General features: G+C 43.8%; 1 protein-coding gene across 4 annotated transcripts in view; it reads left to right on the forward strand.

Annotated features, from left to right (window-relative positions):
- The first annotated feature begins 277 nt into the window (after positions 1-277).
- ZFR2 (zinc finger RNA binding protein 2) overlaps positions 278-26,458 on the forward strand; it is a 2,121,586-nt gene continuing 2,095,405 nt past the window's right edge. For 3 of the 4 annotated variants that reach the window (XM_069649412.1, XM_069649413.1, XM_069649415.1), the window contains exon 1: positions 278-490. In XM_069649412.1, the coding sequence (XP_069505513.1) occupies positions 435-490 (56 nt within the window). In that variant the 5' untranslated portion in view covers positions 278-434. The remainder of the gene's footprint in view (positions 491-26,458) is intronic. The other variant, XM_069649414.1, reaches the window with a different exon arrangement.

Below are 26,458 nucleotides of genomic sequence, written 5' to 3' on the forward strand. Positions count from 1 at the left end.
GATGCCCAAAATTAAGTTGTAATTATTTAGACATCTAAAATAAATGTTTCCAGTTGGTTTCAAACATTTTTTTCAAACACACCTCGTTAAATATATCAGTCAGGAAAAGGTTTCATAGAAATGCAAAGTAAAAAAGGCAAGGCAAAAATAAACTATTCATGAAAGTCGGCTTCATAAGAGGTGCCATGTCAAAAAGCAGTATATTCCCTCCTTAACAGCGAGCATGCGCAGAACAGTCCACGGATGGCATTAGAACGGCATCACTCAGAACACTAGACAGAGCATGCGCAATGTCCGGGAGCTCCAACACACCTTGGGGTTAACAGCGCCGCTACAGTCGCGGCTCTCGTGCCGGCCGTCAGTGCGGCACGTGACAGGAGCGGAGCACCGCCCCTTTTTTCACCGGCCGGGTTTACGCTTGTGAAGACGCCAAGATGGCGGCGAGTAATTATTATGGGTTCCCGCATGCCGCCCTGGCACCACCGTACAGGTACCGGCTAGCGGGGAGGGTTGGGGCGTTTACCACTGTGGTGTCCGCCCCAGGGGTGGGCGGAGCCACAGGACTCCGCGCCTCCTTTGCCTGTGGTGACATATCCTTGAGATAGCGGGAGAAAGGGGCTGAGTGTAATTGTGGGAGGTTGTGTAAGTTAGATTGGCTGAAGACCGTGGGTCGTGTCTAAAACAGCGTGCTTGGTTATGTCAATCACTGTGGACCGCAATCCACGCTACCACCACGGAGTCTGGCGGCATTTGCATACTCCGTGTCCCTGTGCACATCTCCGGAACAGTGTTTGGATTCACCCTTCACCTAGCCCTGTTTCATTGGCTGTAAAGCCTGCTGCGTGCCCGGGCATTTAAGTCTTTAGAATGCAAACAAAAAGTAAAGCTGCAAGTCTCAATGAAAGCGTTACTTGTTGAAATGCCAGTAAGTGTCCCATCATACAGCCACGCAAGTTGTCATGAGGGACCGTCATCTATAATATATACTAAATCTTTCGCAGCGGCAACAAGGTACATTTTGGTATTGCCTGTTCCCAATCACACTCTGCAAATTTGTGTAATTTGCACAGACTGACCCACCACCATAAAATGCGCTAAAAAATCATTTTGTAATATTTTAAATAGTGTCATTAGATAACTATATGCCGGAACAGAGTTGGTAGCACCTTGACTGACCTGATTTTCCATTAGTTTCACAAGCGTGCACTTCATTTTGTGTCGAAGTGGAAGTATTAACAGCATTCAACTTTTGAATTAACTTTTGGCCTGTCTGATATAAATTGCAGCTTGGATCTATGTGTGCCAAAATGTGGAGGAAAAAAGCATTGGCAAGTGGTGGGGTGCACTGCAGCGCCTTGTGATCGTGGCCAAAACGGATATCTTTTGTTCGCTATGAATGACTTTCTTCCTATATTGAATAATTCATATGTAGTAATTAAGCACGTGCCATTTGGTCCGACAACCAAACTCTAAACGAATATCTGCTCTGCCCGCCCCAGCACCTCCCCCCCACCCCATGCAAGTTTGCCACTGATGGCATGCGCTTCTATTTAGCAAGGAATGGTGATTTAATCTGCGAAACTCCAGCCAAAGCAAGGAATGCCTCCTGGTTCAAGCCCGTGCCCTGCACTCTCTGGATGGACTTGTTGGAAGAGAGAATATAAGAGGCTCCCTTTACATCTGTAAGTCATTTATTGAGAAAGCCAATGCTAGTTTTTCTCAGCCCACCCCCTGGCTGGTTTTCCGAAACTTTTGCGGCCTTGTTGATTTGGGATTTTATTGTGGGCCAGTTAACATGTGTGTTGGGTTAAGCCGCAAGTCGTCAAAAAGACCACCATGGTCAGCACCTCGATAATCACTTACTACATTTTAAGAGGAGAACTTTCATGTTTCGGTGGTAGTCCTGTTTTGTTTTTTTCACTTTGGATTTTGGAGCATGTCGTTTGTTCTTTCCTATTTGAAATTTAAGAAAACTACAATCCTCAGCATTCTAAGCAACACAGGCCCGGATGGCCTTCCCACGCAGGGTCTCAGGAAACTTGAGAGCTTCGTAGGAGGCATTATCTTCTTGATAAGCATGTCCACTTATGGTCATCAGCCGGGAATCCATTCTCCCTCCCTTTGTGGAGTTAGTACCAGGTTTCAGAAGCCTATCCAAATTAGTCAAGCTCGGCCAGAAGTGAACACCCTATAGGTGTTGGTTGGCACCTCGACAGGATGGCTTCATACCAACTACTTTAATTCACTACTGGTTGCAGTGTTGCACTTAAAATAAAACACCAATGCAATATCGAAATGTTTACTGACCATTTCAAGACAGAAAAATGTCTAAGGCCTTTCAAAATGCTCATTATATCATGGAATCCGGCTAAAAAAGAAATAAGATCACCCAGGTAGAGGTACCTAAGTTAATAAATATATAACTATTACAAACATAGAAAGTCAAAATGGCTTTACATACTTTTCAATGGTATCATTTGTTTGTGTTGTAGACGCATGAAAAAACCAGAGCCCAAACCTTTACATTATTAATGAAAACATTGCGTGGACGAATGTTGGCCGTCTAAAGGTTGCAAGGTAGCAGTGGGTGAGCTACAGAAGAGCTTTTTGAGTGTTTCAGTGTAGTATTTGTGTGTGTTTTGTGCGCATTTAATTAAGCCCACTTAAGCCGCAAACACTACAATAGTAAATCGTACATAAAACAAAATGGAAAAGCTTAATAAAACTCAAAGTTGGTAAAAGATGTAGAGAAGTAGGTAAGGATTTCCAGACTTAAGAAGCAGCCACAGAAAAAAACGTTGGCAGAGAGCCTGGAACTGTGAACTCTAGTAATAAATAGTCTGAAGAGAGACGCACTGCCTGTGGCTCTTTGAATTTTCCCCACACAATTACCGCCCATGGGTATGCTAATCGCTATGGATCGTCTCACACACTATGTGCACCTCCCTGCCCAAAACATACTCTCCTGGGATCTCTTTGAGCTAACTGTTTCATGCAGTAACACCAAAATGTGTACTCGTAGGGGAGGACATTGCATGCCCAGATACTCCCATTTTTCCACTACTACCATGTTGTGGCCAGGGAGTTCCATTTTAGCAGTGCCTGGCAAATGCCTATCCAGTGCCTACACAACAGTCAAAACTGTTGGATTTGCCAATGTTTGTAAAGTGAAACATTCATCTTAGGGTATCTTTGTGGTTACTGTTATATACCGGTGCTCTAGAGGCCCCGCACGTGGGGCTGGCACCGGTCCAGGAGGCCGCGGCATCGGCAGTAGCGCAGACAAAAGCGCCGTGCTGGGTTTGCCCGGAACTGCCTCCCACTGTCGGGGACGGGGCTTTTATTAAGCGGCCCTACGTCACCGCGCTGCGGGACATAGGGCGGATATAACATTCCTCCTTTATTTCAAATAAACTTAACAATAACACAATCAACATACTCAACTTCAAACGCCTGACACAGTTCTCTTTTCACACTGTACCAGCTCCCCCTTGTGTGGGATGCTTGGCGACGGTGTCTGCTCAGCATACATAGTCATTCAGCCTCGCGGGCGGCCTCGTGTTGGCTCTCAGACTATACCGCTTCACCTGGGGGCTGTCCCCGCTCGGCTCGTGAATCTGCTCACCTTCACTGCAGGCGTCCCCACTGCCGGCCAGGCTCTCTGGTTGCCAGCTGCGGCCCCATGCAGCTTCTTCTGGGTCTTGCGCCAGCTCTTCGCTGTCTTGTTGTAAGTTGTCGTCTTGAGGGCCCTCGCAGTCCATCCAGAGAGTGCAGGGCACGGGCTTGAACCAGGAGGCATTCCTTGTCACTTTCCGACGCCCCCGGGTCACTGTTATCATGGTCCCGCGCCGGTTGCTGACAGTCCATGGCAGTTCCTCGTACCTGGTGTCTAGCTTGGACTTAGTGGGGTTTCGTAACATGATGACTTGGTCACCCACCCGATGGTCTGACGGCCTTGCTCTTCGTTTGGCACTCATGTGAGCATTGGCATGTGTTCTCTTCATCTCCATGCTGGCATTGTCGACGTCATCGGGGGTCCTGCTTGGGTGATGGGGAATCGACGATTTGATGATGGTTCCAAACATGAGGTCAGCAGGTGGTATGCCCGTGGTGCTGTGTGGGGTGACCTGATAGTTCCGCAGGAAGCGGTATAGGTCGACCTTCCACGGGCTGGCGTTTTGCCTTGACACTCGGAGCACCTTATTGATGGTCCTCATAAACCGCTCGACGTCCCCATTGGCTTGTGGCCACCTCGGCATAATGTGGTGGTATTTGATGCCCAATTCCTGTAAATATTGCTTGAACTCTTCCCCTGTGAACGGGGGTCCATTGTCACTCTTAATGGTTGTGGGCAGACCATGAGTGGCAAACATCTTTTCTATCACCGGGATGACCACTTCCGCGGCGGTGGACTCCAGTATCTCGACCTCTGGATAGCGTGAGTGATCGTCGATTGCCACCAGTAGATGTAGACCCTCTCTGATTTTGCAAAAATCAATACTGATCGCTTCCCATCGTGCCCGGCCGCGCTCGGCCAACAGAATCGGTTCTGGATCTGGGGGCCCACCCGTTATTTGGCAGGGTAAACAGGTGTTCACTAAGCTTTCGACCCGATCATCGATGTGCGGGAACCACACCCTGTGTCTGACCCGGGCCTTTGTTCTTGCGAGACCCTGGTGTCCCTCATGCGCTAGGGCTACTATCCTGTCTTGCAAATTTGGGGGTATGATGATACGATCTCCCCTCAGCAGGAGCCCTCCTTCGGTGATTGAGAGGTCTTGTCGAACCGTGAACATGCCGGCCAAGAACTCCCTAGCCCCCTCGGTTCTGTTGCGGGTGTGCGTCATGAATTCCTTCCAGTTGCCTGACATGATGGCATCTTTTACCAGGTCGCAACAGGGGTCATTTAGGGTTTCTGTTGCAATGTCCTCAATGTTTACCGCTTTGGGCCTCATGGTGCGAACCACTTGACAAATGTGTTCCTCCGTTTCTTCAGCGATCAGAACTTCCTGCTGAGTGGCTGGACGTGGGTGTCTCGAAAGGAAGTCCGCCAGGTTGCTACTGCCCGGCTGATAGACGAGTTCGAAATCATATTGCTGGAGGTGTAGCAGCCACTTGGTGATTCTGGCTGGTGGGTGCGCCGATGACCCGGTGAAAATTGGTAGTAGGGGCTTGTGGTCAGTGATTGCCGTGCACTTGCGCCCATACAGGTACATGTGGAAGTGTCAACACCCCCATAGTACGGCAATGGCCTCCTTCTCTATGTGGGAGTACCTTTGTTCCGTAGTTGTGAGTGCCCTGGATGCATATGCGATCGGTCTTTTTTCGCGCTCTTTCGTGACTTGCATCAGGATTGCTCCAAGTCCTACTGGGCTGGCATCCACAAAAAGTTCTGTGGGTAGGTGTGTGTCGTAGTAGGCCATCTTGGTATCAGTTGACAGGGAGTCTTTAATGCTCTCGAAAGCTTCCTGGCATTCCTGCCCCCAGACCCACTTGGTGCTGACCTTTGTAAGTTCCCGTAGCGGTTCAGATAGGGTCGCTAGGTTTCAAATGAATCTGCCACAGTAGGTGGCCATTCCCAGAAAACTGCGTACTTCGGTGGGGGTCGCTGGGGAACTAGCAGCTTGGATGTCCGCCCCTTTTTGGGGATCAGATGAGATGCCAGTGCAGTCAAACTTGTACCCGAAGAAGGTTATTTCCGATTTTAGGAACTCGCACTTCTCTCGATGGATTGTGAGTCCGGCTTCTTCCAACCTGCCCAGGAGTGTCTTCAGTCTCGTGATGTGTTCCTTGGTGTCAGGTGCATGTATTAGGATATCATCGCTCACGTTCAAAACCCCTGGTATGCCTCTGATGACCTCCTGGATTGTCTGTTGAAAGACTTCCGCGGCCGAGGAGATGCCGAAACTCAGGCGCTTGTACCTCCTCAGACCTAGGTGGGTTGAGAAAGTGGTAATGTAGCGCGACTCTCTGTGGAGCTTAAGTTGGTGGTACCCCGCTTTTAAGTCTACCTTCGAGAACACACATGACCCAGTGAGGTCGGTGATGATTTCATCGAATGTTGGAGTTATGTGTCGTTCCCTTTTTATGGCCGCATTGGGCAATCGCATGTCCATACAGATCCGGACTTTTCCGGGCTGTTTGGGCTTCCTGGTGACCACCATCGGGGAGACCCACGGCGTTGGTCCTGTGACTTCTTCAATGATTCCGGCAGCTTCCAGTGACTTTAACTCTTTCTCCACCTGTTCCCTTATGTGGAACGGTGTCCTCCGGTGTCTCACCGCACGTGGTTGCACTGATTGATCAATGTGTAGTTTGATAGTCTTTCCCTTGAGACAGCCTATCCCCTTCTGTAGCTTGGGGTGTTGCCTGAGAAAGTTCTCGACTTCGGCTGCGTAGTCAATGTGGCAGATGAATTTGACCACGCCCAAGTCTTCAGCCGCATCTCCGCTCAGTAGGCTTTCGATCCCCGCCTTCACGACATATATCTTTGACCACACCTTCTGTTCGCCATGTTCAAGCGTGGTGCGGAACCTCCCGATGACTGGCAGGGGTCTCCGGCTGCCGTAGGCAAATAGACGAGTGTCTGTAGATTTGAGCTCAGGTGGTGGTGTAAGAGTTTGGAAGACACTGGTTGGCATGACGTTTACCGAGGCTCCCGTATCAATGGTCATCTGTATGTACTGGCCTTGGATGGAGACCGTGCATTTTCGTCGCCTGGCGGTTCTTTTCGGCGGTACTGGCCCCTGATTCAGTGCAGATACCTGGTATACCTTTCGGCCCTTTCCTTCGCTCTCCATGCCTGCAGTTTGCCGTAGGGCTGAGAGATCATCCCCTTCATCTTCCGTCGAGGAGTTGACTACTGCGAACCTCCTTGCGCTGGCTTGCTTCTTTTTTTTCTGGGACCCCTTATCCTGAGTGCCTTGTGGGGGCTGCAGTGGCGTGTTCGCTGATCTGCACACTTTCGCGTAGTGATCCTTCCTGCCGCATGCTCCGCACGTGGTGCCTTGCGCCGTGCAGTTTCGCCTTCCGTGTCTTTGACCACCACACCACCCACATTCCGTGGGTCCTGGTACTCTAGGTTGCCACCTGTTCTGGGTGTGGTTGCCGTCGCTTTCACCTCTCGTAAATGGTCTGTCGGAGATCTGGGCGACCATCGCTGTTGAGAGGGACGGCTGCAGTTTCTGTAGTGTCGCTTCCATGTTGGCGGCCCTGGAGTGGGCAAGCTCCCTCTGTCGACCTAGTTCCAGGATGCGTTGTAGAGGGATGCCTTTCTCACTGAGTACGAGACGCCTCAGCTTCTCCGAATGTATGCCATTTATGATTTGTCGTCTGATCTCCCTCTCAGTGTTCGTGAACTCACACGACATGGCCAGTTTCCTCAGCCTCGTGTGGTAGGCGTCTAGAGTCTCATCAGTGGCCTGGATAGTCGTGCAAAAAATGAAAGTCTCATAGTCTGGATTTAGTTGCGGGAGGAAATGTGCCGTTAAGGCGTCTTTCGCACTCAGGTACGCTTCTTGGCCATCATCAACATTCAGGGAGTTGAAGATGCGTAGCACCTCGTCGCCCACACTGAGGAGCAGATGAGCTTTCATCTTTCTGGATGACGTGATGTCCTTGCATTCCATGGCCATCTCGAACTTTTGTAGCCATAACTGCCATCTGGGTCCATTGGCCGATGGGTCGGTGAATGGGTCGAAGGGTTGAACCAACGTCGACGAACTGCCCAGCGTGCGGGGTGGTGGCGACGCCATTGACAGGTTTGCCGCGATCCTGGACGGCGTGGAAGGTCCAGAAGTTGATGACCCAGCCGCCATGGTGTCACGTACCCTCGGTTTGTTGATTATGCTGTCGTGCTGGCCTGATGTTGTCCTGCCTTGAGGAGTGTTCTTTCGCGGTGAATGTGCCCACTGGCACTTGTGCGCCGACCGATGGGCGCCTTGTAGCATTTGTAAACATTTTTTTTTTTTGGGTGGGAGTCGCGTGGTCTCGGTGGTCCCCCACTGGTGTCCAAAAATTTGTGCGGGACGTCCGTGGGGCATCCGTGTGTGAGGTGATGTAGAGCGCCTGGTTTCTCGCTCACTTCCTCGTCGCCATTGTTATATACCGGTGCTCTGGAGGCCCCGCACGTGGGGCTGGCACCGGTCCAGGAGGCCGCGTAGCCTGGGGCGCGGCATCGGCAGTAGCACAGACAAAAGCGACACCCACATGCTGTGCTGGGTTTGCCCGGAACTGCCTCCCACTGTCGGGGGCGGGGCTTTTATTAAGCGCCCGTACGTCACCGCGCTGCGGGACGTAGGGCGGATATAACAGTTACGAAGACCAGGAGAGAGGAGTATAGGAAGAAATGTAGTCTCTGCATCCGTACAGCCACGTTTTCAGTGTATTCCTGAAGATGAGATGGTCCTCAAAGTGATGGATGTGACTTTGGTGAAAAAGGTGCGACTGCCTTTTCTTTTGAGATGAGCATTTGCGGATTCAGCTTTTTTTTTCTTGAATGATCTCAATTATTTAGTCATTCCCTGTTTTCTGACTATCCCAAGGTTGATATGGTAATTTTGTGATTTCTTGTGAAGAGGTGGTGATGGAGCGTAGTGATCTGAGAGAGAAGACATTTTTTTTGATTAGTGAGCTTAAGTATCAGAGGTGAGCTGTGGTCGATTGTTATCCCAAGGCAAACTATTTGTATGGCGGTGGATAAGGGTCCCGATGATTTCGGTTTTGATAAGGTGGAATCGTAGTCTGTTTGCATTCATATATTCAGAAATTTGATAGATGAAGTTGCTGACAGATTCTTGAAGTCATCCTCTATTCTAGGCAGTATTTGGGTGTCATCAGTATAGGTGGAGAAGCAGTGCTTATTTGCACTGATTAGGTCTGTTAGTGTTTGGAGGTAGACTTTAAAGGACACCAGCAATAGAATGGAGTCTTGCAGTATTTAATAGGCTAGGCCTATTCTTCTGATTCGAATGGTAGTCATTTTTTAAATTTGTTTTTTTTATTGGTTAAAAGACATTCTACATTTAATACAATACACATTATGAAATTACATAATTTACAATCCGATCTCAACAATAATACTATTTCATCTCTCAATACAGCTAAACATGGACATATATAAAACAATTCAGTTAATTCTTCGTTTTAGAAATCAGTGCAAGAATTCATCACCGATTATCTCCATCAACAACAAGGCTACTAGACAGATAGAGATTCGCTGCAAGTTCCAAAGATTTTATAAATCCTACCACTGCCAATACCGCAGAAGTTGTTCTCCCCGCTAGACTCATATTCCAAAGTTGTTCATTGTCAGAAATTTGATTTGATGGTAGAATTTATCAAAATATAGTTTGGGGTTATACGACTTTACATTCAGCCAAATAGTGTCTTAAAGTTTCGCAAGACTTTTTTCACAACATAATCTACACATAACATTTTCTTTTGAGATCTGACCATACCTTGCTAGGATCTGTTTTGTTAGTATTAAATTCCAACAAAATCGTAGGAATATATATAGCCCTTGTTACTCAATCAGGATAAATACTTAAAAAGGGGGCTATAGTGCCCTGCTTTTTGTAGTCAGTTTATAAATGCCTCGTGAAAGCATAGGAGTGCAAGGAATCAATTGGTTTGATCCAATCTCAGTTAAACAATGATAGTTTCACCTGCACAGGACTGAGCACCAGATCTTCAATTGTGCATTCAATTTCCGGTAAGGTAACCATACATCTTTCCGCAATCAATATCATCCAAGTGCAATAATTATTATTTTTGTATTTTTTTTATTGGTTTCTTTAAACATTTAAAGCAAAACAGATTGCCTTCATTCTTAATCCAAAAGATAAATAAAAAAAGAAAGCAAATATCATTGCACACTTAAAAACAAATGAATGTTAGTCTCATAGCTGTTCTTAATGCAGTGTTGCTTTCTTATTTTTGAGGGCCTTGCAAGTCTGGCTCACAGCTCGTCTCCACTAGATGATCTGGGATGACTTTCAAGAAAAATGTTAGTGCAAATGTCAGTTTTCGATCAGTTCCATCAAACATGATTTGCCACCAGTCATCCGCACTTAATGTTTGTTGTTTAGCAACGATTGGCCCAGGTACCTGGTTCTTGAGGATTGTAGTTTTGTACAAAATAGAGTTAGATGTTTTAATGTTTTGTTGTGTAGTGTACAAAATCGACATGTTTGATTTAGATAAGCATGTGTTGACCATGTTCTTGGACGTTCTTTTGTTTTAAATGCATTAGGACGGAACTGCATGTAAAGAGATCAATGGTTTTTGGTCAGGAAATAGCAAAACGTACTCTTGCAATTGGTTGTGCTCTCTTGCTTCGTTAGGGACGTCTTGAATGAGCTTTGAGTTTCTTCTTTGTTCACTCGTTTGAAACCAGTCAGATCTCCATAATTTCCTTCTTGCCAAATCCAGATTTTCAAGAAGCGTGGTTAGATCAATGTCATGTTCTTTTAATGCTTCTACACATCGATTGTTACACAGGGATAGCATGGTGTTTGGATTGTCGTTGCCAGGATTGTGTAAGATTTGGAACTGTGGTAATAGCCTTTTTTATCATAGTTTTCCAAAAGAGGGTTAGTAGGTTCCAGCTTACTCGTTCGTTGATCGAAATTAGGCTTAATTCATGACGTAAGCACGCAGTAGAGGTTCCTTTTGGTAGCTGGAGTGCTTTAACCTAAAATATGTTTTCCAAGGTGGACCAAAGTTCATAAGAGCATACAAACACATTTTCAGCACCATAGATTAGTGATCGCACTACCCTTGGTTGGTAAAAGTTAATTACCGGTCTTAACAAAAAACTTCCCATATTGTTTGTTCAATATGAGAGGTTGGCATGCTAAATGTCGACATTTGCTTTTAGCAGTTTCCGCCCATGGACCGTCGTTGATATTTGAGCCGATCCTCATTCCTAGGTATTTGGTATTGGATGTTGTGTTTAGAATCTCCTTTTCTATACTACAGACAAATTATTTTTTGCTGGCGTTTCGTCTCGTCACCAGATTTTGCAGGGACATTATTTCAGACTTCTTTTTGTTAATGTGGGGACTGTTAGCTTTGACGTATGCTTCGACTGCATCCAATTTGTACTGTATGCCAATTGGAGTCATGTCTAGTAATATTACGTCGTTGGCATACACTAACCAGCTCACATGAGAGCCATTTACTTTCGGTGGAAATGAAGGAACTTCATTGATTACAGCGCCAATGTCGGAGATAAATCACCCAAAAATAATGGATGCAAGGGGATATCCTTGTTTCACACCCCCAAACGTGTTAATTGCTGTGGATAAGGTTCCATTTTGATCCAATCAGATTTTGATGTTGGTATCCGTATGAAGTTCTTTGATGGCTGTTAGAAGGCTGACAGGGCAATCCCAATCTCTTAGCTTACTCCAGAGCTTGCCTGGATCAATGCTACCAAAGGCGTATGAAAAGTCTATGTATGCCAAATAGATTTTGTTCTTGGTTCTTAGTGCCTCCATCTTGAGTAAGTTTAGAATTAGGAAGTTCAAACAGCCCACAACCTTTACGAAGCCTGCTTGTCTGATGTCCATGTGGTTACTTTCCGAGGACCATCTTGTTGGAGTGTTGCATATACCTTTGCCAAGACATCTAGCAATGCTATCGGTCGATAATCATTTGGATTGCAAATTTGCAAATGTTGCCTTTTTTAAAAATAGGTACAACTACTGCACTTTTCCATGATCTTGGGGTGGCACGTTTGGTGGCGATTCTCTTGAATAGGATTTCGCAAAAATCTGCCCATCTTTCGGGATTTCTCTTGATTGTAAAGTTGTCATGCCATCCGGTCCAGGGGCCCTCGATGCACTTGCTTTGTTAATAGTGCTCAATATGTCTTTTTTTAAATCAAACTCGAGATCCCAATGTGTAACATGTAGTAGATTTAGATCGTCGTCTTTGCTTTTTTTGCTAAATAGTTCAGTATAAAATGCGATCCAAGTTGCCTCAGGAACCATGTTTGTCGGAAGAGCTGTCTGTGGCGCACTTTTATTGTTGATGTTTTTCCAGAACTCTTCTGAGTTTTTGTTCTTCATTTTCAACATCATCAGTTCTGAATCATTCTGTAGCATAACTGCTTTGTGTGCTATGATCCAATTTTTGTTTGACAGCTTGTTTTTGCAGTTTGAAACCTTGTTGTGTCAGCTCAAGAGAAGTTTCTTATTTCTGATTGCATCAGCCGTTTATGCTGTGAAATTTCGAGGTAGAGGTAGAGGTCGTGTTTATGTTTGGACACAAACTGACATTGTTTAGGCCATGCTTTTTTTCCCATGAATTGAAGTAATATGTGCTGGTAATCAACATCCTCCTCATCATTGCAATATTTTACTCCAATTTGATTTACATCCTCGTCTTTAAGTTTTAGTCTTATTCTATTTGAGTCTGCCGACATAGCATTGTTCCATTTGCATTGTTGGTTGCTGCTAGGTAAGAGTAGCTTCAGCTTCACCATACCGTGATCACTAGAGGCCATTGCTGTTATCTCAAGACTTTTAGCCAAGGTGTGTAAGGACTCGGATACAAATATGTAATCAAGTGTGGAGTTTTGATTGAGTTTTCTCCATGTCGGGATGGCTGGACTGTCTCTGACTATGTTGCCATTTAGCATGGATATAGTTCTAAGATCCATCTCGAGGCACCATTGGGTTATCAGTAGAGCCTCTGCGTGCGTACCATGGCTAGTTTTGTTCTGATGGTTTATGCAGTCAATAAATTATTATGGCAGGCGAGTTTGTTTCTAATTGTGTTACATCTATAATCGCCGGAATTTGATCGGTGAACAATGTAGTGCCTGCTGTTGCATGATTCCAATAAACATTGATGATTTTTTTCGGCCGCGTAATGGTGGTTACTGGTATGTAGGGTGAAATATTTTTAGATTTTTGGATCCTGAATCCAGAGTATAGCTTGACTATGGTTAGTAAGCCGGCCATCGGTCTTCCTTTTAGCTTTATTATAGCTGGGTTTATTGCGATTTCAAATCTGTTCGTCAATGGTCACTCCATCAGCCAGGTTTCTTGCAGACAGGCTATATCTAGATCATTTAACCAGTTGCTTTGAAACAGATGTGTGTGTCCTCTGGTTTTCCACGATCCTATGGTGTATATGAGATGACTAGGATCCTGGCGTTAGATTCGAGGATTTGTGCTTAGGGCTGTGGCTAGCTACAACCATTCTTTGTCGGTGTCTTTCGGCCGGTTTGACTCATCACTCCTGTTTGTCTTATAACCACTGCCACCTTCAATAGTTATTTGAATTTGATCTTGAAAATGTTGCTTTCACCGGTTCTTAAAGAGAGGCCAAGTCTGGTGAAGGAGTCCACAGAGCAGAATTCGTGCCCGTTCTTCTGTGGCTGATTTTTGTACGGCGTCTCCTCTCTCTGGAGACACAAGGGTTTGTATGTGATTTGGGATATGTCGAACCCAAGTGACATGAGCACTGCAGTTGCTTCCAGCATGATGTTGGCCACTATTTTCGACTGTAGATGCAGGATCACTTTGTCATTTCTTTCCTCATCTGTAAATTCCACTATTGTCAAGTCCCCTGATTCAATCGCCCTTAGGGTCAGCACAAGATGAAATAGACGTAGAATGTTATGTCAGTTTAAGATTAGGGCTTCGCTGGGCTCAATCCGTTTCAGCCTCAATTTGTAGGGCGCTTGTACTTTAGAGTTGTTCCTTGTTTCTGCTCTGTTCTGTGTTGAGTGACAGCTTTGGACCTTTTTGCTGCCAATTCATTTGGCTCTCTTCTGGTAGTGTGACGGTTTTGCTGGCCCCGCCGGTGGTATGCACTTGGTAGCACCAGCGTTCTCAGACAAGGTAGTTCCTCCCGTTATTGAGTTTACAGAATCAATTCCTCTTTTCTTCGTGGTCGAGATCTGTTTATGTAGAGGAGACTATCAGAGTCTGTGGAGTCAGACGAGAGACGGACTGGTCCTTTGCAGGAGAGTGTTTTTTCCGTGTTTATTGAGCAGTGGTCGTAACTCTTCCAAAGCTGACTCGCACTGCAGAGCTGTCGCAGAGTCTAGCAGAGTCAGTGGAAGTCGTGGAAGTGAGGAGAAATACGCAAACTCTTGAGCGAAGCCCGCTCCTCTCGTATATCTACCAGCAACAGCATGCAAGAGAAAACTAAAGAATCTGCGTAGCCAAGGACTTGTGCCCAGAGGTGGATCGAGACATCTGAAGCCTAGCCCAGGAGCAAGTAAGTCATCCAGCGGTGGGCTCTAGTAAAATAAACACAAATGAAATGACTAACGTGACTACTCAAAGCTCACACACTAACATTGTCTTGGTCACAGCCTCTTCTGTGGCTGGCATGAATCATAAGATGAACAAACTCGGCTTCTCCGAGCCTGCCAATGTGTGTGTGCCATCTCATAACTTGTCCCAAAGTAAACATTTGCTTGAAGCGCCTAACAAACCTTTGCTCACTGCAATACAACATGTCTGAGCATAAGGAGGCGGGCTGCCTGTAAATGAAGGGACTGACATGGGTAGTGCAGACCGTGCCGTTTGCCCTGCCCTCGCACCAGCCCCCGTGAGAGGTATGCCCCCTGTGCCCCAGGGCCCCCAGCTGCTCTTGCTTGCTTGGCGCCTCTATAGGCAATGCCCGCAAAGGGGTGACTACTGGCAATTAACAGAAGCCGCCAGAGTCACATTTCCTACTGAATCAGCAGGCTCGGTAACAAGTGGTGAACCTAGACCTGTGTAACACTCAGCAAGAGGCAGTAAGACCTTTCCCTGCTCAAAGGCAACAAGGGCGAACTCAATTCTTCAGTACAATTGCAAGCCCTGCTGATCTCCATCATGCTACAACAAATGATAATTTGACCGCCTTGGATGAAGAAGTCTTTTTTTCCTACCTGAGATTTCGTTGAAATTAACAACAAAAGTGCAGAAGAACCCCTGACTGCTTCACAAGGAACCCAACAAACTACCCTCATCCAAAGTGATAGAAGAAATTCTCTTGACGTGGTGAACAAATTGCTGGTTGACCTAATGCGAATAAACAAAGATCGCAACTATAAAAGTGTCTTGGGCGTTCAACTGCCTAAAGCTGGGCATAGTTCTCCAACACCAAACACTGTTGTCTCGCTGTGCACCAGCACACCTACAAAAACTGGCTCGAGTGGCCAAGCCAAACGTAGACGAACCAAGAACAGTGTATCACCCAGCATTAGCTGCTCTCGGCAGAAAACCACAAAAAAAACAACAGTTAACAGTGAGAAGACATCTGAGGCTACAAGTAAGAATCGACTAAAACCATTAACTCTAGACAGATCTTCGTCTTCGGAGGCTTCCACGACAGACTCCTCAATTATGTAACGAGCCTTTCCAAAAGTAAGGCGAGTGAAGCAGAATTCCAGGCACACTCTCCCCACTAAGCGTGACAACATTAACAGTGCAAGAAGGGAGACCTCAACTCAAGAATTGCAATTAACAATGATGTCCTCAAAGGCGATAACTATTGCGCCGTTCATCAAATTGTATGAGCACCTGAATGACAACATTAAGGATTTGTCAACTCTTGTCGCCTTAATTAACACAAAAATACTTAAGCTGGAAAGTGAGAAGGATGACATGAAAGAAATTAATCAAAATTTAAACAAAAAAAATGGAGGCTTCCTTAAACAACTTAACAGAACAAATCAAAAATACTAATCTGGAAAAAAAAGCGGTTGGCAGAGGTGGCGCTGGGGCTGTTCAAAAACCAAACGATTTCCTTCTGGGTCTCACAACACAAATTACAGTGACTCGTGTCAAGCCAAAAAAACTGAGTTGCCGAGTCGCAATACCAATAACGAAAGTAACATAGAGCTTGTCAGTTTAATTGAAATTGAGCCCTCTGTGGTTCATCCAAATTGCGCTCAGAAATCGGATGCTCAATCACTTGATGCAGTAAAAGGCAACGTGAGGCTGAAAAACAGGAAAAACAACAACAACTCTCCACTCAAATGACAACATTGAGTCCTTACAGAGTTACTTTGATGAAACCCAAAATTCACAACTCTGTGGCAAAGACCGAGTTGAAAAGGGGCTACTACAATAGACAGACTGCATTGAAGGATCTCTCTCCGGCGAGAGGTGAATTGAACATTCCATTCAACCAGGTACTTAAAAACAGTATGACAACTGCAAATCCTGCACTACATAACCCCCAAACATAATATGTGGCGATGTAACAACTCAAGGAAATTCCTCTGTAACATTAAGAAGTTAATGTAACGGTTAACAGCAATAGCTACAAGAACAAAAAATCCAATCCTAAGGAAAGTGCTGACGTAAAGCTACCACTCCAATCTAAAACGGAGGGTGAGACAGTCTGCATAAATGACATATCAGTGAACCTAATGAACATGTCAACTTATGAGGATGATGTGGAACTTGAAAAGACTTTGCCCAGTGTCCCCACACTGACAACTGAAGAAGTTATCAAAAAGGTCGATCCAATGGCAAAAAACTGTTTGCCCCAAACATCCAAACCCACAAGAATATGCACTTTTGTACGGAGTGAAACGACGACTGAAATAAATACATTAGAAAATTTCAGTCCCACATTCACTACCCTAAACGAAAAATGAGAGTGCCTTTAATAATGGGAGTGGAATAATAATTCTGCAAGATTTCGTTTAGATCGACAAAAAGGGATCCCAAGGTGGGGCATAGGATCTTATGAAATAAAGAGAGAATTTGCCAATCAGATCTTGTTTTTAAGGATATAATTCCCAATTTATATTTTATAAGAACTACTGGCAAATAATTTGGTAACCTTAACGTTCTAAGTACCTGATGGCCGGTTTAATGAAAAATGTGCAGAATTTTTGATCACTCTTCAACAACTGGGAATACTGGGATGAGAATCTATCAGAAAGCCCGAATTTATCAGAAAGCCCAAATAAGTCATGGAATGGACAATGTCCAATTTTGTCTCGCGTATCTTCCACCGATAAGAGCCTTTAGTCTTCCTTCTAGAGAACTGCATTATCTTTGTTTTTTTCCATGTTGACTCTCGGGGAATGATCCTCGATGTAATTCACAAACATAAATCGCTGAAGGCCAACCGCAGTGCAGTCAAAAAGCAAGAAATCAACGTAAGCCAGAGATGTCATCCTTAGATTGCATAATTTAGGTGCCACAAAAGCTGAACACTGCAGGGAATCATCTGCATCCACAAGGTATAGTTTAAACAGACAGACAGGCTGCCAAAACACATCCCCCGTCTAACCCCTCACAAGGCAGGGATTGGCCTACGTAAACTTCTTTGATGGTTTAGGCTAACCTGTATCTTTGTATTATTATACAATCCCGACAATCGCAGCAGTCCTGACTGTATACCCCACGCTTGTAATTTTGACCATCATTTATTACTGTCAACCGCATCGAAAGCCGATGCCAGATCGACCAAGGCAACAAAAATTGACTAGTAAATCCCAGCCCACTACAGTTGGTGTAGGCAGTTTATCACTAGTTCATTTAAGGAAGTTTCTACATTGCGCCTAAAACCTGTTTGCCATTTGCTCAAAATCTAGCAATCTGCTATCCATGATTCAAGGTGTTTTAGAAGGATTGAAGCAAAAACCGTGCTTTCGGCATCTTGGATCACAATCGGCCGATAATTTTGGGGGCACAAACGATTTCCCTTTTATAGATTGCGATTACATATACTGTGGACCAAGAGTCAGGCATTTTATCCAAACTCGCAACATTCTGAAATAAAGAGGATACAAATTCCATCCATAATTCGGCATTACTTTTAAATAAGGAATTGGTGAGTTTGCTAGGACTATGAGCATGAGAGGAGCTAAGGTGCCGAATAGAGCAAAGCACTGTTTCTGGTGTAAAATCTCCTGATTTAAATCAGTACCATTTACATAAGCTGTCATCAAGGTACAGGGCTCGTGATTCTTAATTCCGAAGACGTTACGAAAGTGATTTACCCATGCCGTTTCATTTACTGCGTTGGTTTGCATACTTGGTTGTGAAGCCTCAATTCTATTAACTTGCTTCCAGAATTCTTTGGAGTCTTTTTGGTAGAAAGGCAGGCCAGCATAGATTCAGAGTCTTCCTATAATCTTTTGGCACCTGAAATCTGAGTGACTGAGTTTTCTTAATAAGAGCAGGCGCCTCTTCCCAATGTAAACTAAATTGAGATTTATAAGTCTTTACCGTCCTTTTCAAAATCGTCTTCTGATAACCAATTCTTCATTATATGAATGAATGTGTCCCTTACGTTTACCCTTCTCCCATCTTCCACCATTCACAAAAATACCTGCGTTATCTATACGAGTTTTAACCAACAGCCCAAATGTTTCTGCTGCAAGGACTTCTTTCTTCAAGACTTCTGGAGTGGATTGGACACATTTGGACAAATTACTATAAGGTTTACATTAGCAGCGGTCCTCGTAATCCTGTTATCTGCCTTGTTCAAAGTAAGATCTCTAGGACACATCGAAGTATCCCTTCCAAAGTCCAATTCGATCTTAAAGGCCGCTTCCAGAATTGCATGATCACTACAATCAGTTGTTGTCACCATGAACATGGTACAGCGTTAGTATAACCAACTGCTAACTAAAGTATAATCAATGGTTGACGATCTAACACCATCTGACCATGTTGGTTCGACTTTGGCTGAAGCATAATCATTCAACATTTCCAACCCAAAACCATTCGAGCACTTAAGCGAGCGGCTTCCATTTGCCTTTTTATTAGAACCCCTATTCTCCTTTGTCCCTACCTCGCCAAGCAGATCGGTAATAGTAAAATTGGAATTCAGGTTGCCAGCTAGTATTATATGGCCACCCAAAAAATGTTGAGCTCCAAACCTCCAAATAATTTGTCAGCATTTTCAGCATCACTCTGGAAGATGCAGCCCACGGTGAGTTTAGTCCCCAGATGGCCCCACAACCATTTCAAACACTGTAAAAGTGTTTGAAAATGGCTTTTAGCGCGCTCGGCGCTCCAGTCCCCTTCCTCCCTCCCACCCTCTTTCCCCAGCCCAATCCCACCTCCCAACCCTCCCCCGGCACCCTGATTGGTCTCTTGGCCACATATCATAAACCCTCCCAGGGCAGCCCTCTGCCCGGCAGCCCCTGTGGCTAAGGACCCCAAGGCCAAGGACGGCTCCTACATTGGCGGCTCCAAGATGTGTCTGCAGGTGTCCGCAGGGGAAGCCATCGAAGCCAGCAGCTAACAGACACCAACGAAACTTTGAGTGTGGTATGGGTGGGGAGTAGAGCAGTCACTCTACTCCAGAAAGCCCTGCCACTCTATCTTACCTCCCAATAACATAGACTGCCATAATATTAGCATGAGATAGAATTGTGAATATTAGCATGTCCCACACTTAGATAGAACTGTGAATATTAGCCTGCGTCACACCTAGATGGGACTTTGAATGTTAACATGCCCACACTTAGATGGAATTGTGAATATTGGCATGTCCACACTTGGATAGAACTGTGAATATTAGCATGTCCACACTTAGCTAGATTTGTGAATATTAGCATGTCCACGCTTAGATTTGTGAATATTAGCCCGCGTCACATCTAGATGGGACTTTGAATGTTAACATGCCCACACTCAGATGGAATTGTGAATATTGGCATGTCCACACTTAGATAGAATTGTGAACATTAGCCTGCGTCGCAGCGAGATGGAATTGTAAATATTAGCATGTCCACACTTAGATGGAGTTGTGAACATTAGCATGTCCACACTTAGATAGAATCCTGAACATTAGCCTGCGTCGCATCTAGGTGGAATTGTGAACATTGGCCTGCGTTGCATCTAGGTGGAATTGTGAACATTAGCCTGCATCGCATCTAGATGGAATTGTGAGTATTGGCATGTCCACACTTAGATAGAATTGTGAACACAAACCTGCGTCGCATCTAGATAGGACTTTGATTGAAGGAAAGCATGCCCGCGCATAGATGAAACTTGAATGTTAACATGTGCCACACTTAGAACTGTGAACACCAGCCGGCGCCGCATCTAGATAGGATTGTGAAGACCAACAAGTGCCACACTTGGACAAAACTGTGAATGTTAGCAGGCTAAAGGTCCGGTAACCCACTAACCAATATAACCTCAAACTCTGCATACCTATCCCACCCAAAAACTCGCACAACCATCTCTTGCACCACAAGCCGCACGCACTTCACAACACTGCAACAACACATAACCCGGAGCAACAGCACACGCGGACTGACACTGATCCAATACCTGCACCAAAGGTCAGCAGCCGGTGTATACCGAGTTGAAGCTGCCAACAGAACACCACTCCTTTCACTATCCTACTCCCTCTTCACCTACTAACCCATCCCACCTTATCGTTTGTAGATCCGCCAGAGCGCCTGGGGACCAATTCCGTTGGTGACGGTGCGCAGTACAAACATTTAACATAGTATCCAAGTCTCCCAATTTGTTGTGCCAGTATACATTTATAATCAAATAATCTGAGAAGGGCTCATTCAACAAACACACATGGGTAGTTAAGATGCCATGGCATATCTCACTTGACCCAATTACATCTAGCAAGGGGCTGGAACGAACACCTATCAAAAGGCCACCGGAAGGTCATCCAGCAGTACCTCACTTTGCTAAATGACATGTTGCATGATATCATTCCATAGCTGGAATCTCCAGCAACCATGTCTCTTGTAGGATTATAATTATGAATGATTGAAGCTTGCTATCAAATTCAGCATTTGAGAAGAGATGCATATGGTCCCTGGTATTCCAGGAAATCAATGTGAGACCTGAACACTTGTGTACATCCAAGTTGTTTAAAGTTCACTTTTGTTGGGATGCCTTCAGTAACCATGACGAATTATCTGTTTGCTCTGAGGTTTGAATCATATCTTTTATGAGCTGTATTTCTGCCCTAGGATTAGGAACCATCTCTACTGCTCACAGATCAAGCCCTTGATCACATGGCCATTGGTATTCAGAAATGTCAAAACCAAGAATTATGAAGTTCTCTCGTTCATTCATAATACTATCGCAAATAACCTTTGATTGTATGAAGACTATAGATCGATCAGCTCTAGAGCGGTCAATGAAATAAACCCTTTGTAAGTCATCTGAAGAGCTTCCAGCCAACATCGGTAGGGCCGAGAACAGCTGCAAAATTGCAGTTCTTCTCAGTGTCACAGAACAATTTTCCAGTAATATCCCCTCAAATATAATTCCATGAATTGCTTCTTTTGTTTTGTCTCTCTTGTTAGTATAGTGGCCAGTTTGTCATATGTCAGAGTGTTTCACTCGTGATTTCACAAGTTTTGGACCAACCGGATACCCAATCCTCCGGCCATCATTAAAACATTGATTTCCACTTTGGGCTCCACAAATGAAAATATTAGGTAATGCCATATTTGAACACAACAGATCATATATAACAGGTGTTCCCCTGTGCTAGTACCACAGCCATTGTGGTTATGTTTTTCTAATCTCAATCCATTTATGCTCTAAATCTTGGCTTTCCACTGTGTTGATATACAGTGAGGAATCTTTAAAACCTAATGTTAACCCACTCCCTTGCACTAAACCACGAGTAACTGCTATATTAGCATATAAAGGGGAAGCACCGATAGCCATGGAGTTTGTTAGATTATTATTGCAGAGCTGATAGATATCGCCTAACATCAAGGTCCCATTAACAAATTGACCATTAGATGTAATCAGGCTAGGACAAGTTGTTTGTTGGAAACTCTTGCATTTATCAGGCATGCCTCTGCTCTATTTCTCATAAAACATGATTTGGCTATGCCATGCCTAACGGTTTCAATCACAGGGTCTCTGAGATAGCCATCAATCAAATTATTTTGACCAGGCCCTCCACAAATTAGGCCATCAACTTTAGAATGAAGATTTGCCATTGCAATTTGACTTTACTTCTAGTTGATCTTTATGTGAATTAATATTAGGGAGTGCAGGTTTTGAGATAAGTCTTCACCTTAAATTAAGTGCTACCAACATCTCTGCATCATATTTGTATTGGTCTGTTTTAGTAGCTCAAGTCAATGATTTGCCACTTCAGAGTTTGTACATAATTGTGGATTTGGTAATTTTCAAGCTTAAAACAATCAGTATATAAAATCAAAAGTGCTTAAATTCGACACATAAAAGTCTACGATCTCGTACTGTGAGGAGCAAGTCCAGGGTATAGGGTAGAGGGCTATGGGCTACTAGTAATAATAACTTACATCCCAATCCCTATTTATACCGACAATAAGAGGGCTATGAGTGACTCGCACTCCCTGATATGTCAATAAGAAAGATATTTCAATCCAAGTTGAGTATAAGTGTGCAGTGTTTCCGCTAAATGCGGGATAAACCGAATTGATGGCTCACCGTAACTTTGGGGTTGACGACCTCTGCTCATTCCAGATTCCAGACTCCAAAAACGAAACACAGTGCCTTGCACTCCACGCATGCGCAGTGCTCTTATCCTTAATTCGTCGATAGGCAGTGAAAAGAAGACGGACCACAGATCTTCGTGTATATCCAACAGGGAAAGCGGGCTCGGTGAAAAAGGTCCTGTCACCCCGGTACCTCGAAATACACTGCCTTGCACACCGCGAAAGGTAGAAATGCTACTGTTGGTGTACGATCGGATAAGGCAGTGATGCTTCTGATTGTGTGTGATCTGATAAGAAGGGATTCCTGCAAGGCAGAGGCAACCCTGAATTATTTGTTACATGGTCAACCTGGTTGAAAGCAGTGGACATTATCAGGTAGGATTAATACACAGGTTCCCGTTGAGGCGGATAGATAGTCTCCTGGTGTCATTTGTTACTGCAAGGACTTATTTGGTTCCTCTGCCAGGGCAGAAACCAGGTTGTTGTCTTCAATGCACAGTTGTAATTGGGGGGGATTACAACTATGTCCATATTTATTTATTGGTGATTTGTGTGTCTTGACTTGTGAACACAGGCATTTCATAGCACTGCTAAAGAAAGGGAAGGGGGTACAGACAATTGGTCTTTCACATACCTTGGAAAAATTCAGATCATTAAATTCAAGCTGGCAGAAGGAGGATAAGGGCATATTCACAGAGCGCAGCATAAGTGCAAAAGAACCTAGGTGTGAAGTGCAGGAGAGCTTATGAGAGTAAAGGGCAAAAAAAGGTAGGTACCTGTCAGACTTAGATGCTAGAAGGTGTAAGGAACAGTGTTGGCGAGACAAGACCATTGAGATGGTGAAGACAGTTCTAGCAAGGAGTTGAGTAGACAAACATTCTAGGATTACGTACACAGTACAAATGCATTTTTTAATAGGTGTCTAGACTCTTCTTAACATGTGGGTGGTTTTTCCTCCATCACTAAGGCCAAAAGTAAGAAATTTCATAGGTCGACAACTGCTGATTCCAGGGTTGCACTACCCCCTCCCAGGAGTGCAGTAGCATTTCCAGATTGGGAGTTGAAAGATTGGGTGGATTGTTCCTGTGTCGGATGGATTAGGCGATATGGACCAACATTCATATCTCAATATTTTTGGGCTGAATGGCGATATAAGATATATATCACGATACTGGTTTTGGGTTAAATGCTCAGTTGTAAGCCGCCAACTACATTTTAGATGTCACAAACACCTTTATTTATAAAACATTGATCAAAATAAAGTGCAAATACAGCGTCGTTCTTCCTGTTTGAGAATGAAAACAGCTGCGTAAATATCAAAATGTAAATACAAAATAGTATATGGAATAATGTGCATATATTTTCTATATATCTCGATGTTACATTTTCTGTCTACTTATATATACATTTTGAGAATATATCGATATATATCTCCAAAATTCGATATATGCCCTATGATGAATGAAGGGATTTTTTAATTAGAAGTGGCAGACTATTGAATGTTTTAATTATTTATGTGCACTTCTTGTTATGAGGGAAGTGTTGACTAATGTCTTTCTAATTGAGTGGCCCTAGAAGATTAATGATTTCAGGTGGGCATAAGTCTCTGGAAGAGCCAGCCTGTTGGTTTGCAAGTATTGAACAGACCAGTCAGGGTTCAAATTCGCATTTGCCACTACCCATTGGCTAGTGATAATTGACTTGGTGTCCAGTCATTTTTTCGAATGCAAATGTTTCGAAAGGCAAACTTTCGAAAACATTTTTTCGAAATGCCATTCTTTCGAATGACAATTTGTTTGAAAAAATTTTGAAAAGGAGCCTTTCGAAACTTGGATTGGGGCTTGGGTTAGGGTTGGGGGTGGGGTGGGTGTTGAGGGGGCTGGGTGGGACGCCCCAATATACACTAATACCTAGAAACGTTAAATGGAGCTGTCCAGTGCTGAAATTACAGCACTGGACAGCTCCATCTAACCTTTCAACGTTACCAAAATAAAAATAACATTGAAATGCTACTTTTAACATGTAAAAGTGCATTTCAATTGAAACCAATCCATGACTATTGTGGACGGATTGGTTTTGAAAAAAATACACTTTGCGTGTTAAACATAGTATGTCGCAGCTTTTGTTTTTCGAATCTTTTGATTCAAAACTATGATTATAAAACAATTGACTCTTGGCGAGTAAGAAATTATGGACAATATCTTTCTGTAGATTTGAGGAGGCGAGTGACTTTTTATGGTTTGCAACTTGAAACTTTAACCCTTGCACAAGTGAAAAACCCTTGGTGGAGGGGCATGCAGGACGGTATGATGTAGATGGTTCGAATGATGAAATTTGTGGCTAGGTCTGGTGTGGCTGCAATGTTGTTTTAGAGCATGTTAGAAAAATGCTACATTATTGCATAGAGGTAGTCGGGGTCAAGTCCTAAAAAAAAGAAAAAAGTCGGGAACTCATTAACATACGCAATGGTATGTGATGTCACCAGAAATTAGCATACCAAGGTGCAATACGCACATTTCATTCAGTTGGCTTTGCATAACCATACAAATTGCATAGAACAATTGGCATTTGCCTTCCATGAAATCAACACACAGAAAAAACCAAGACTGGATATTTTCTTCTAATAGTGTTTTGAAAACTTAAAAAGATTTGCATATTTTAAACTCTAAGAAATCAATGACTGTTTCCCTGGAACATGCAGTCCCGAAATGTGACATTTAACCTTTTAGTTGTTTGCTATTTTTCATAAGCTTATCTGGTGCAGTCAGTGCCCCAGATAAAATTTTGAGGTGGGAGTATTTTACTCCCCATTTTTAAACTTGGAAAGTAAATGTGATTTCAAAAGATTAAAAATGACTTTTCTCCTTTGGAAGAGAGTAAAATGTATGTCGCATCCAGCCCACGTGTGCAAAAAATCTATGGAAATTTCTATGCGGCAGCTTTATGCATTGTGACAGAATACACCTTTTATTATTTCTCTAAGGTCTGGTCATTTGATCTCTCCTGTATATATTTAAATGTTGAAAACACAAAAACCTAGCCAATTACATAGTAAAGCAAACATGAATTGTATTGTGTGTTTTGAGGTACGCTAGCAGAATTGTCTTTTGATGTTTAATGAAAGTCCGCCGTTCCTGGAGCTATTACTAGCTAATGGTATGCCAATGTTATGATACAACAGTGCAAAGAGGCAGGACTCCATGCTAAATTCTATATCTAATCTCATGGTTTAATAGTTATTTATATAGTACTTTTGGCAAAGCGCTGTACATGGGACATATTTTTCACCATTATCAAACCTAAGTCGGTACTCTTTTATCGACCTTGAAAGGATACAAGGGTGAGTTGGCCTTCCGGGTTTCGAACCTACAACCTACAGATCACACACAGATCGCAGCAACAAGCTCTCAACCGGCTGAGCTATCTTATTGACTAACATCCTTCAGAAGTCGGTAAACTGAGTATCGACTGAGGTATAATAATAGCAGTGCCTAGATGTTGGATCAACAGTGTATGAAGCGCTACATAAAGTTAAATACCTATCTGGATTATTACAGGGACAGGTTTTGCTGAGTTTCTATTTCAATTATGAATGTAACTTTTGAACAGTGCTTGCACTTCCTGGTGAGTCAGGTTTTGGATGTTTTAATTTTAGTCTTGAAGATCTGAGAGGCTAGAACACCTGTGATTGGTGTAATGTCAAACACTCACCCTTGAGCAAATACTCTGCTGCCACCGACCATTTATAGTAATGTACTCCATTGACTGCAAGGTTGAATGGATGTAAAGTAGACCGTGCATACTCATAATTTTACAGAGTTTATATAATTACAGTATAAATTAAATTATAAATGTAAAATGATCTGCCGCCGCATGATTATGCACACAGCACAGAAACTCTGAAAAATACAACTATGCAAAACTGGTTTGCTTTCACTGGGAAAAAAAACATAATTTGTTACAAAAGATGAATTCTCAAGTGCAACTTAGTTTTCCGTCTTATTATTTATACAATCCTAAAATGCTAGGAATATAAATATGCAGAGTGCTTTGGTTTGC

The sequence above is a fragment of the Ambystoma mexicanum genome, chromosome 1p (genome assembly GCF_040938575.1).
Source record: "Ambystoma mexicanum isolate Mex_15411 chromosome 1p, UKY_AmexF1_1, whole genome shotgun sequence".
In the NCBI taxonomy this organism is placed as follows: Eukaryota; Metazoa; Chordata; class Amphibia; order Caudata; family Ambystomatidae; genus Ambystoma; species Ambystoma mexicanum.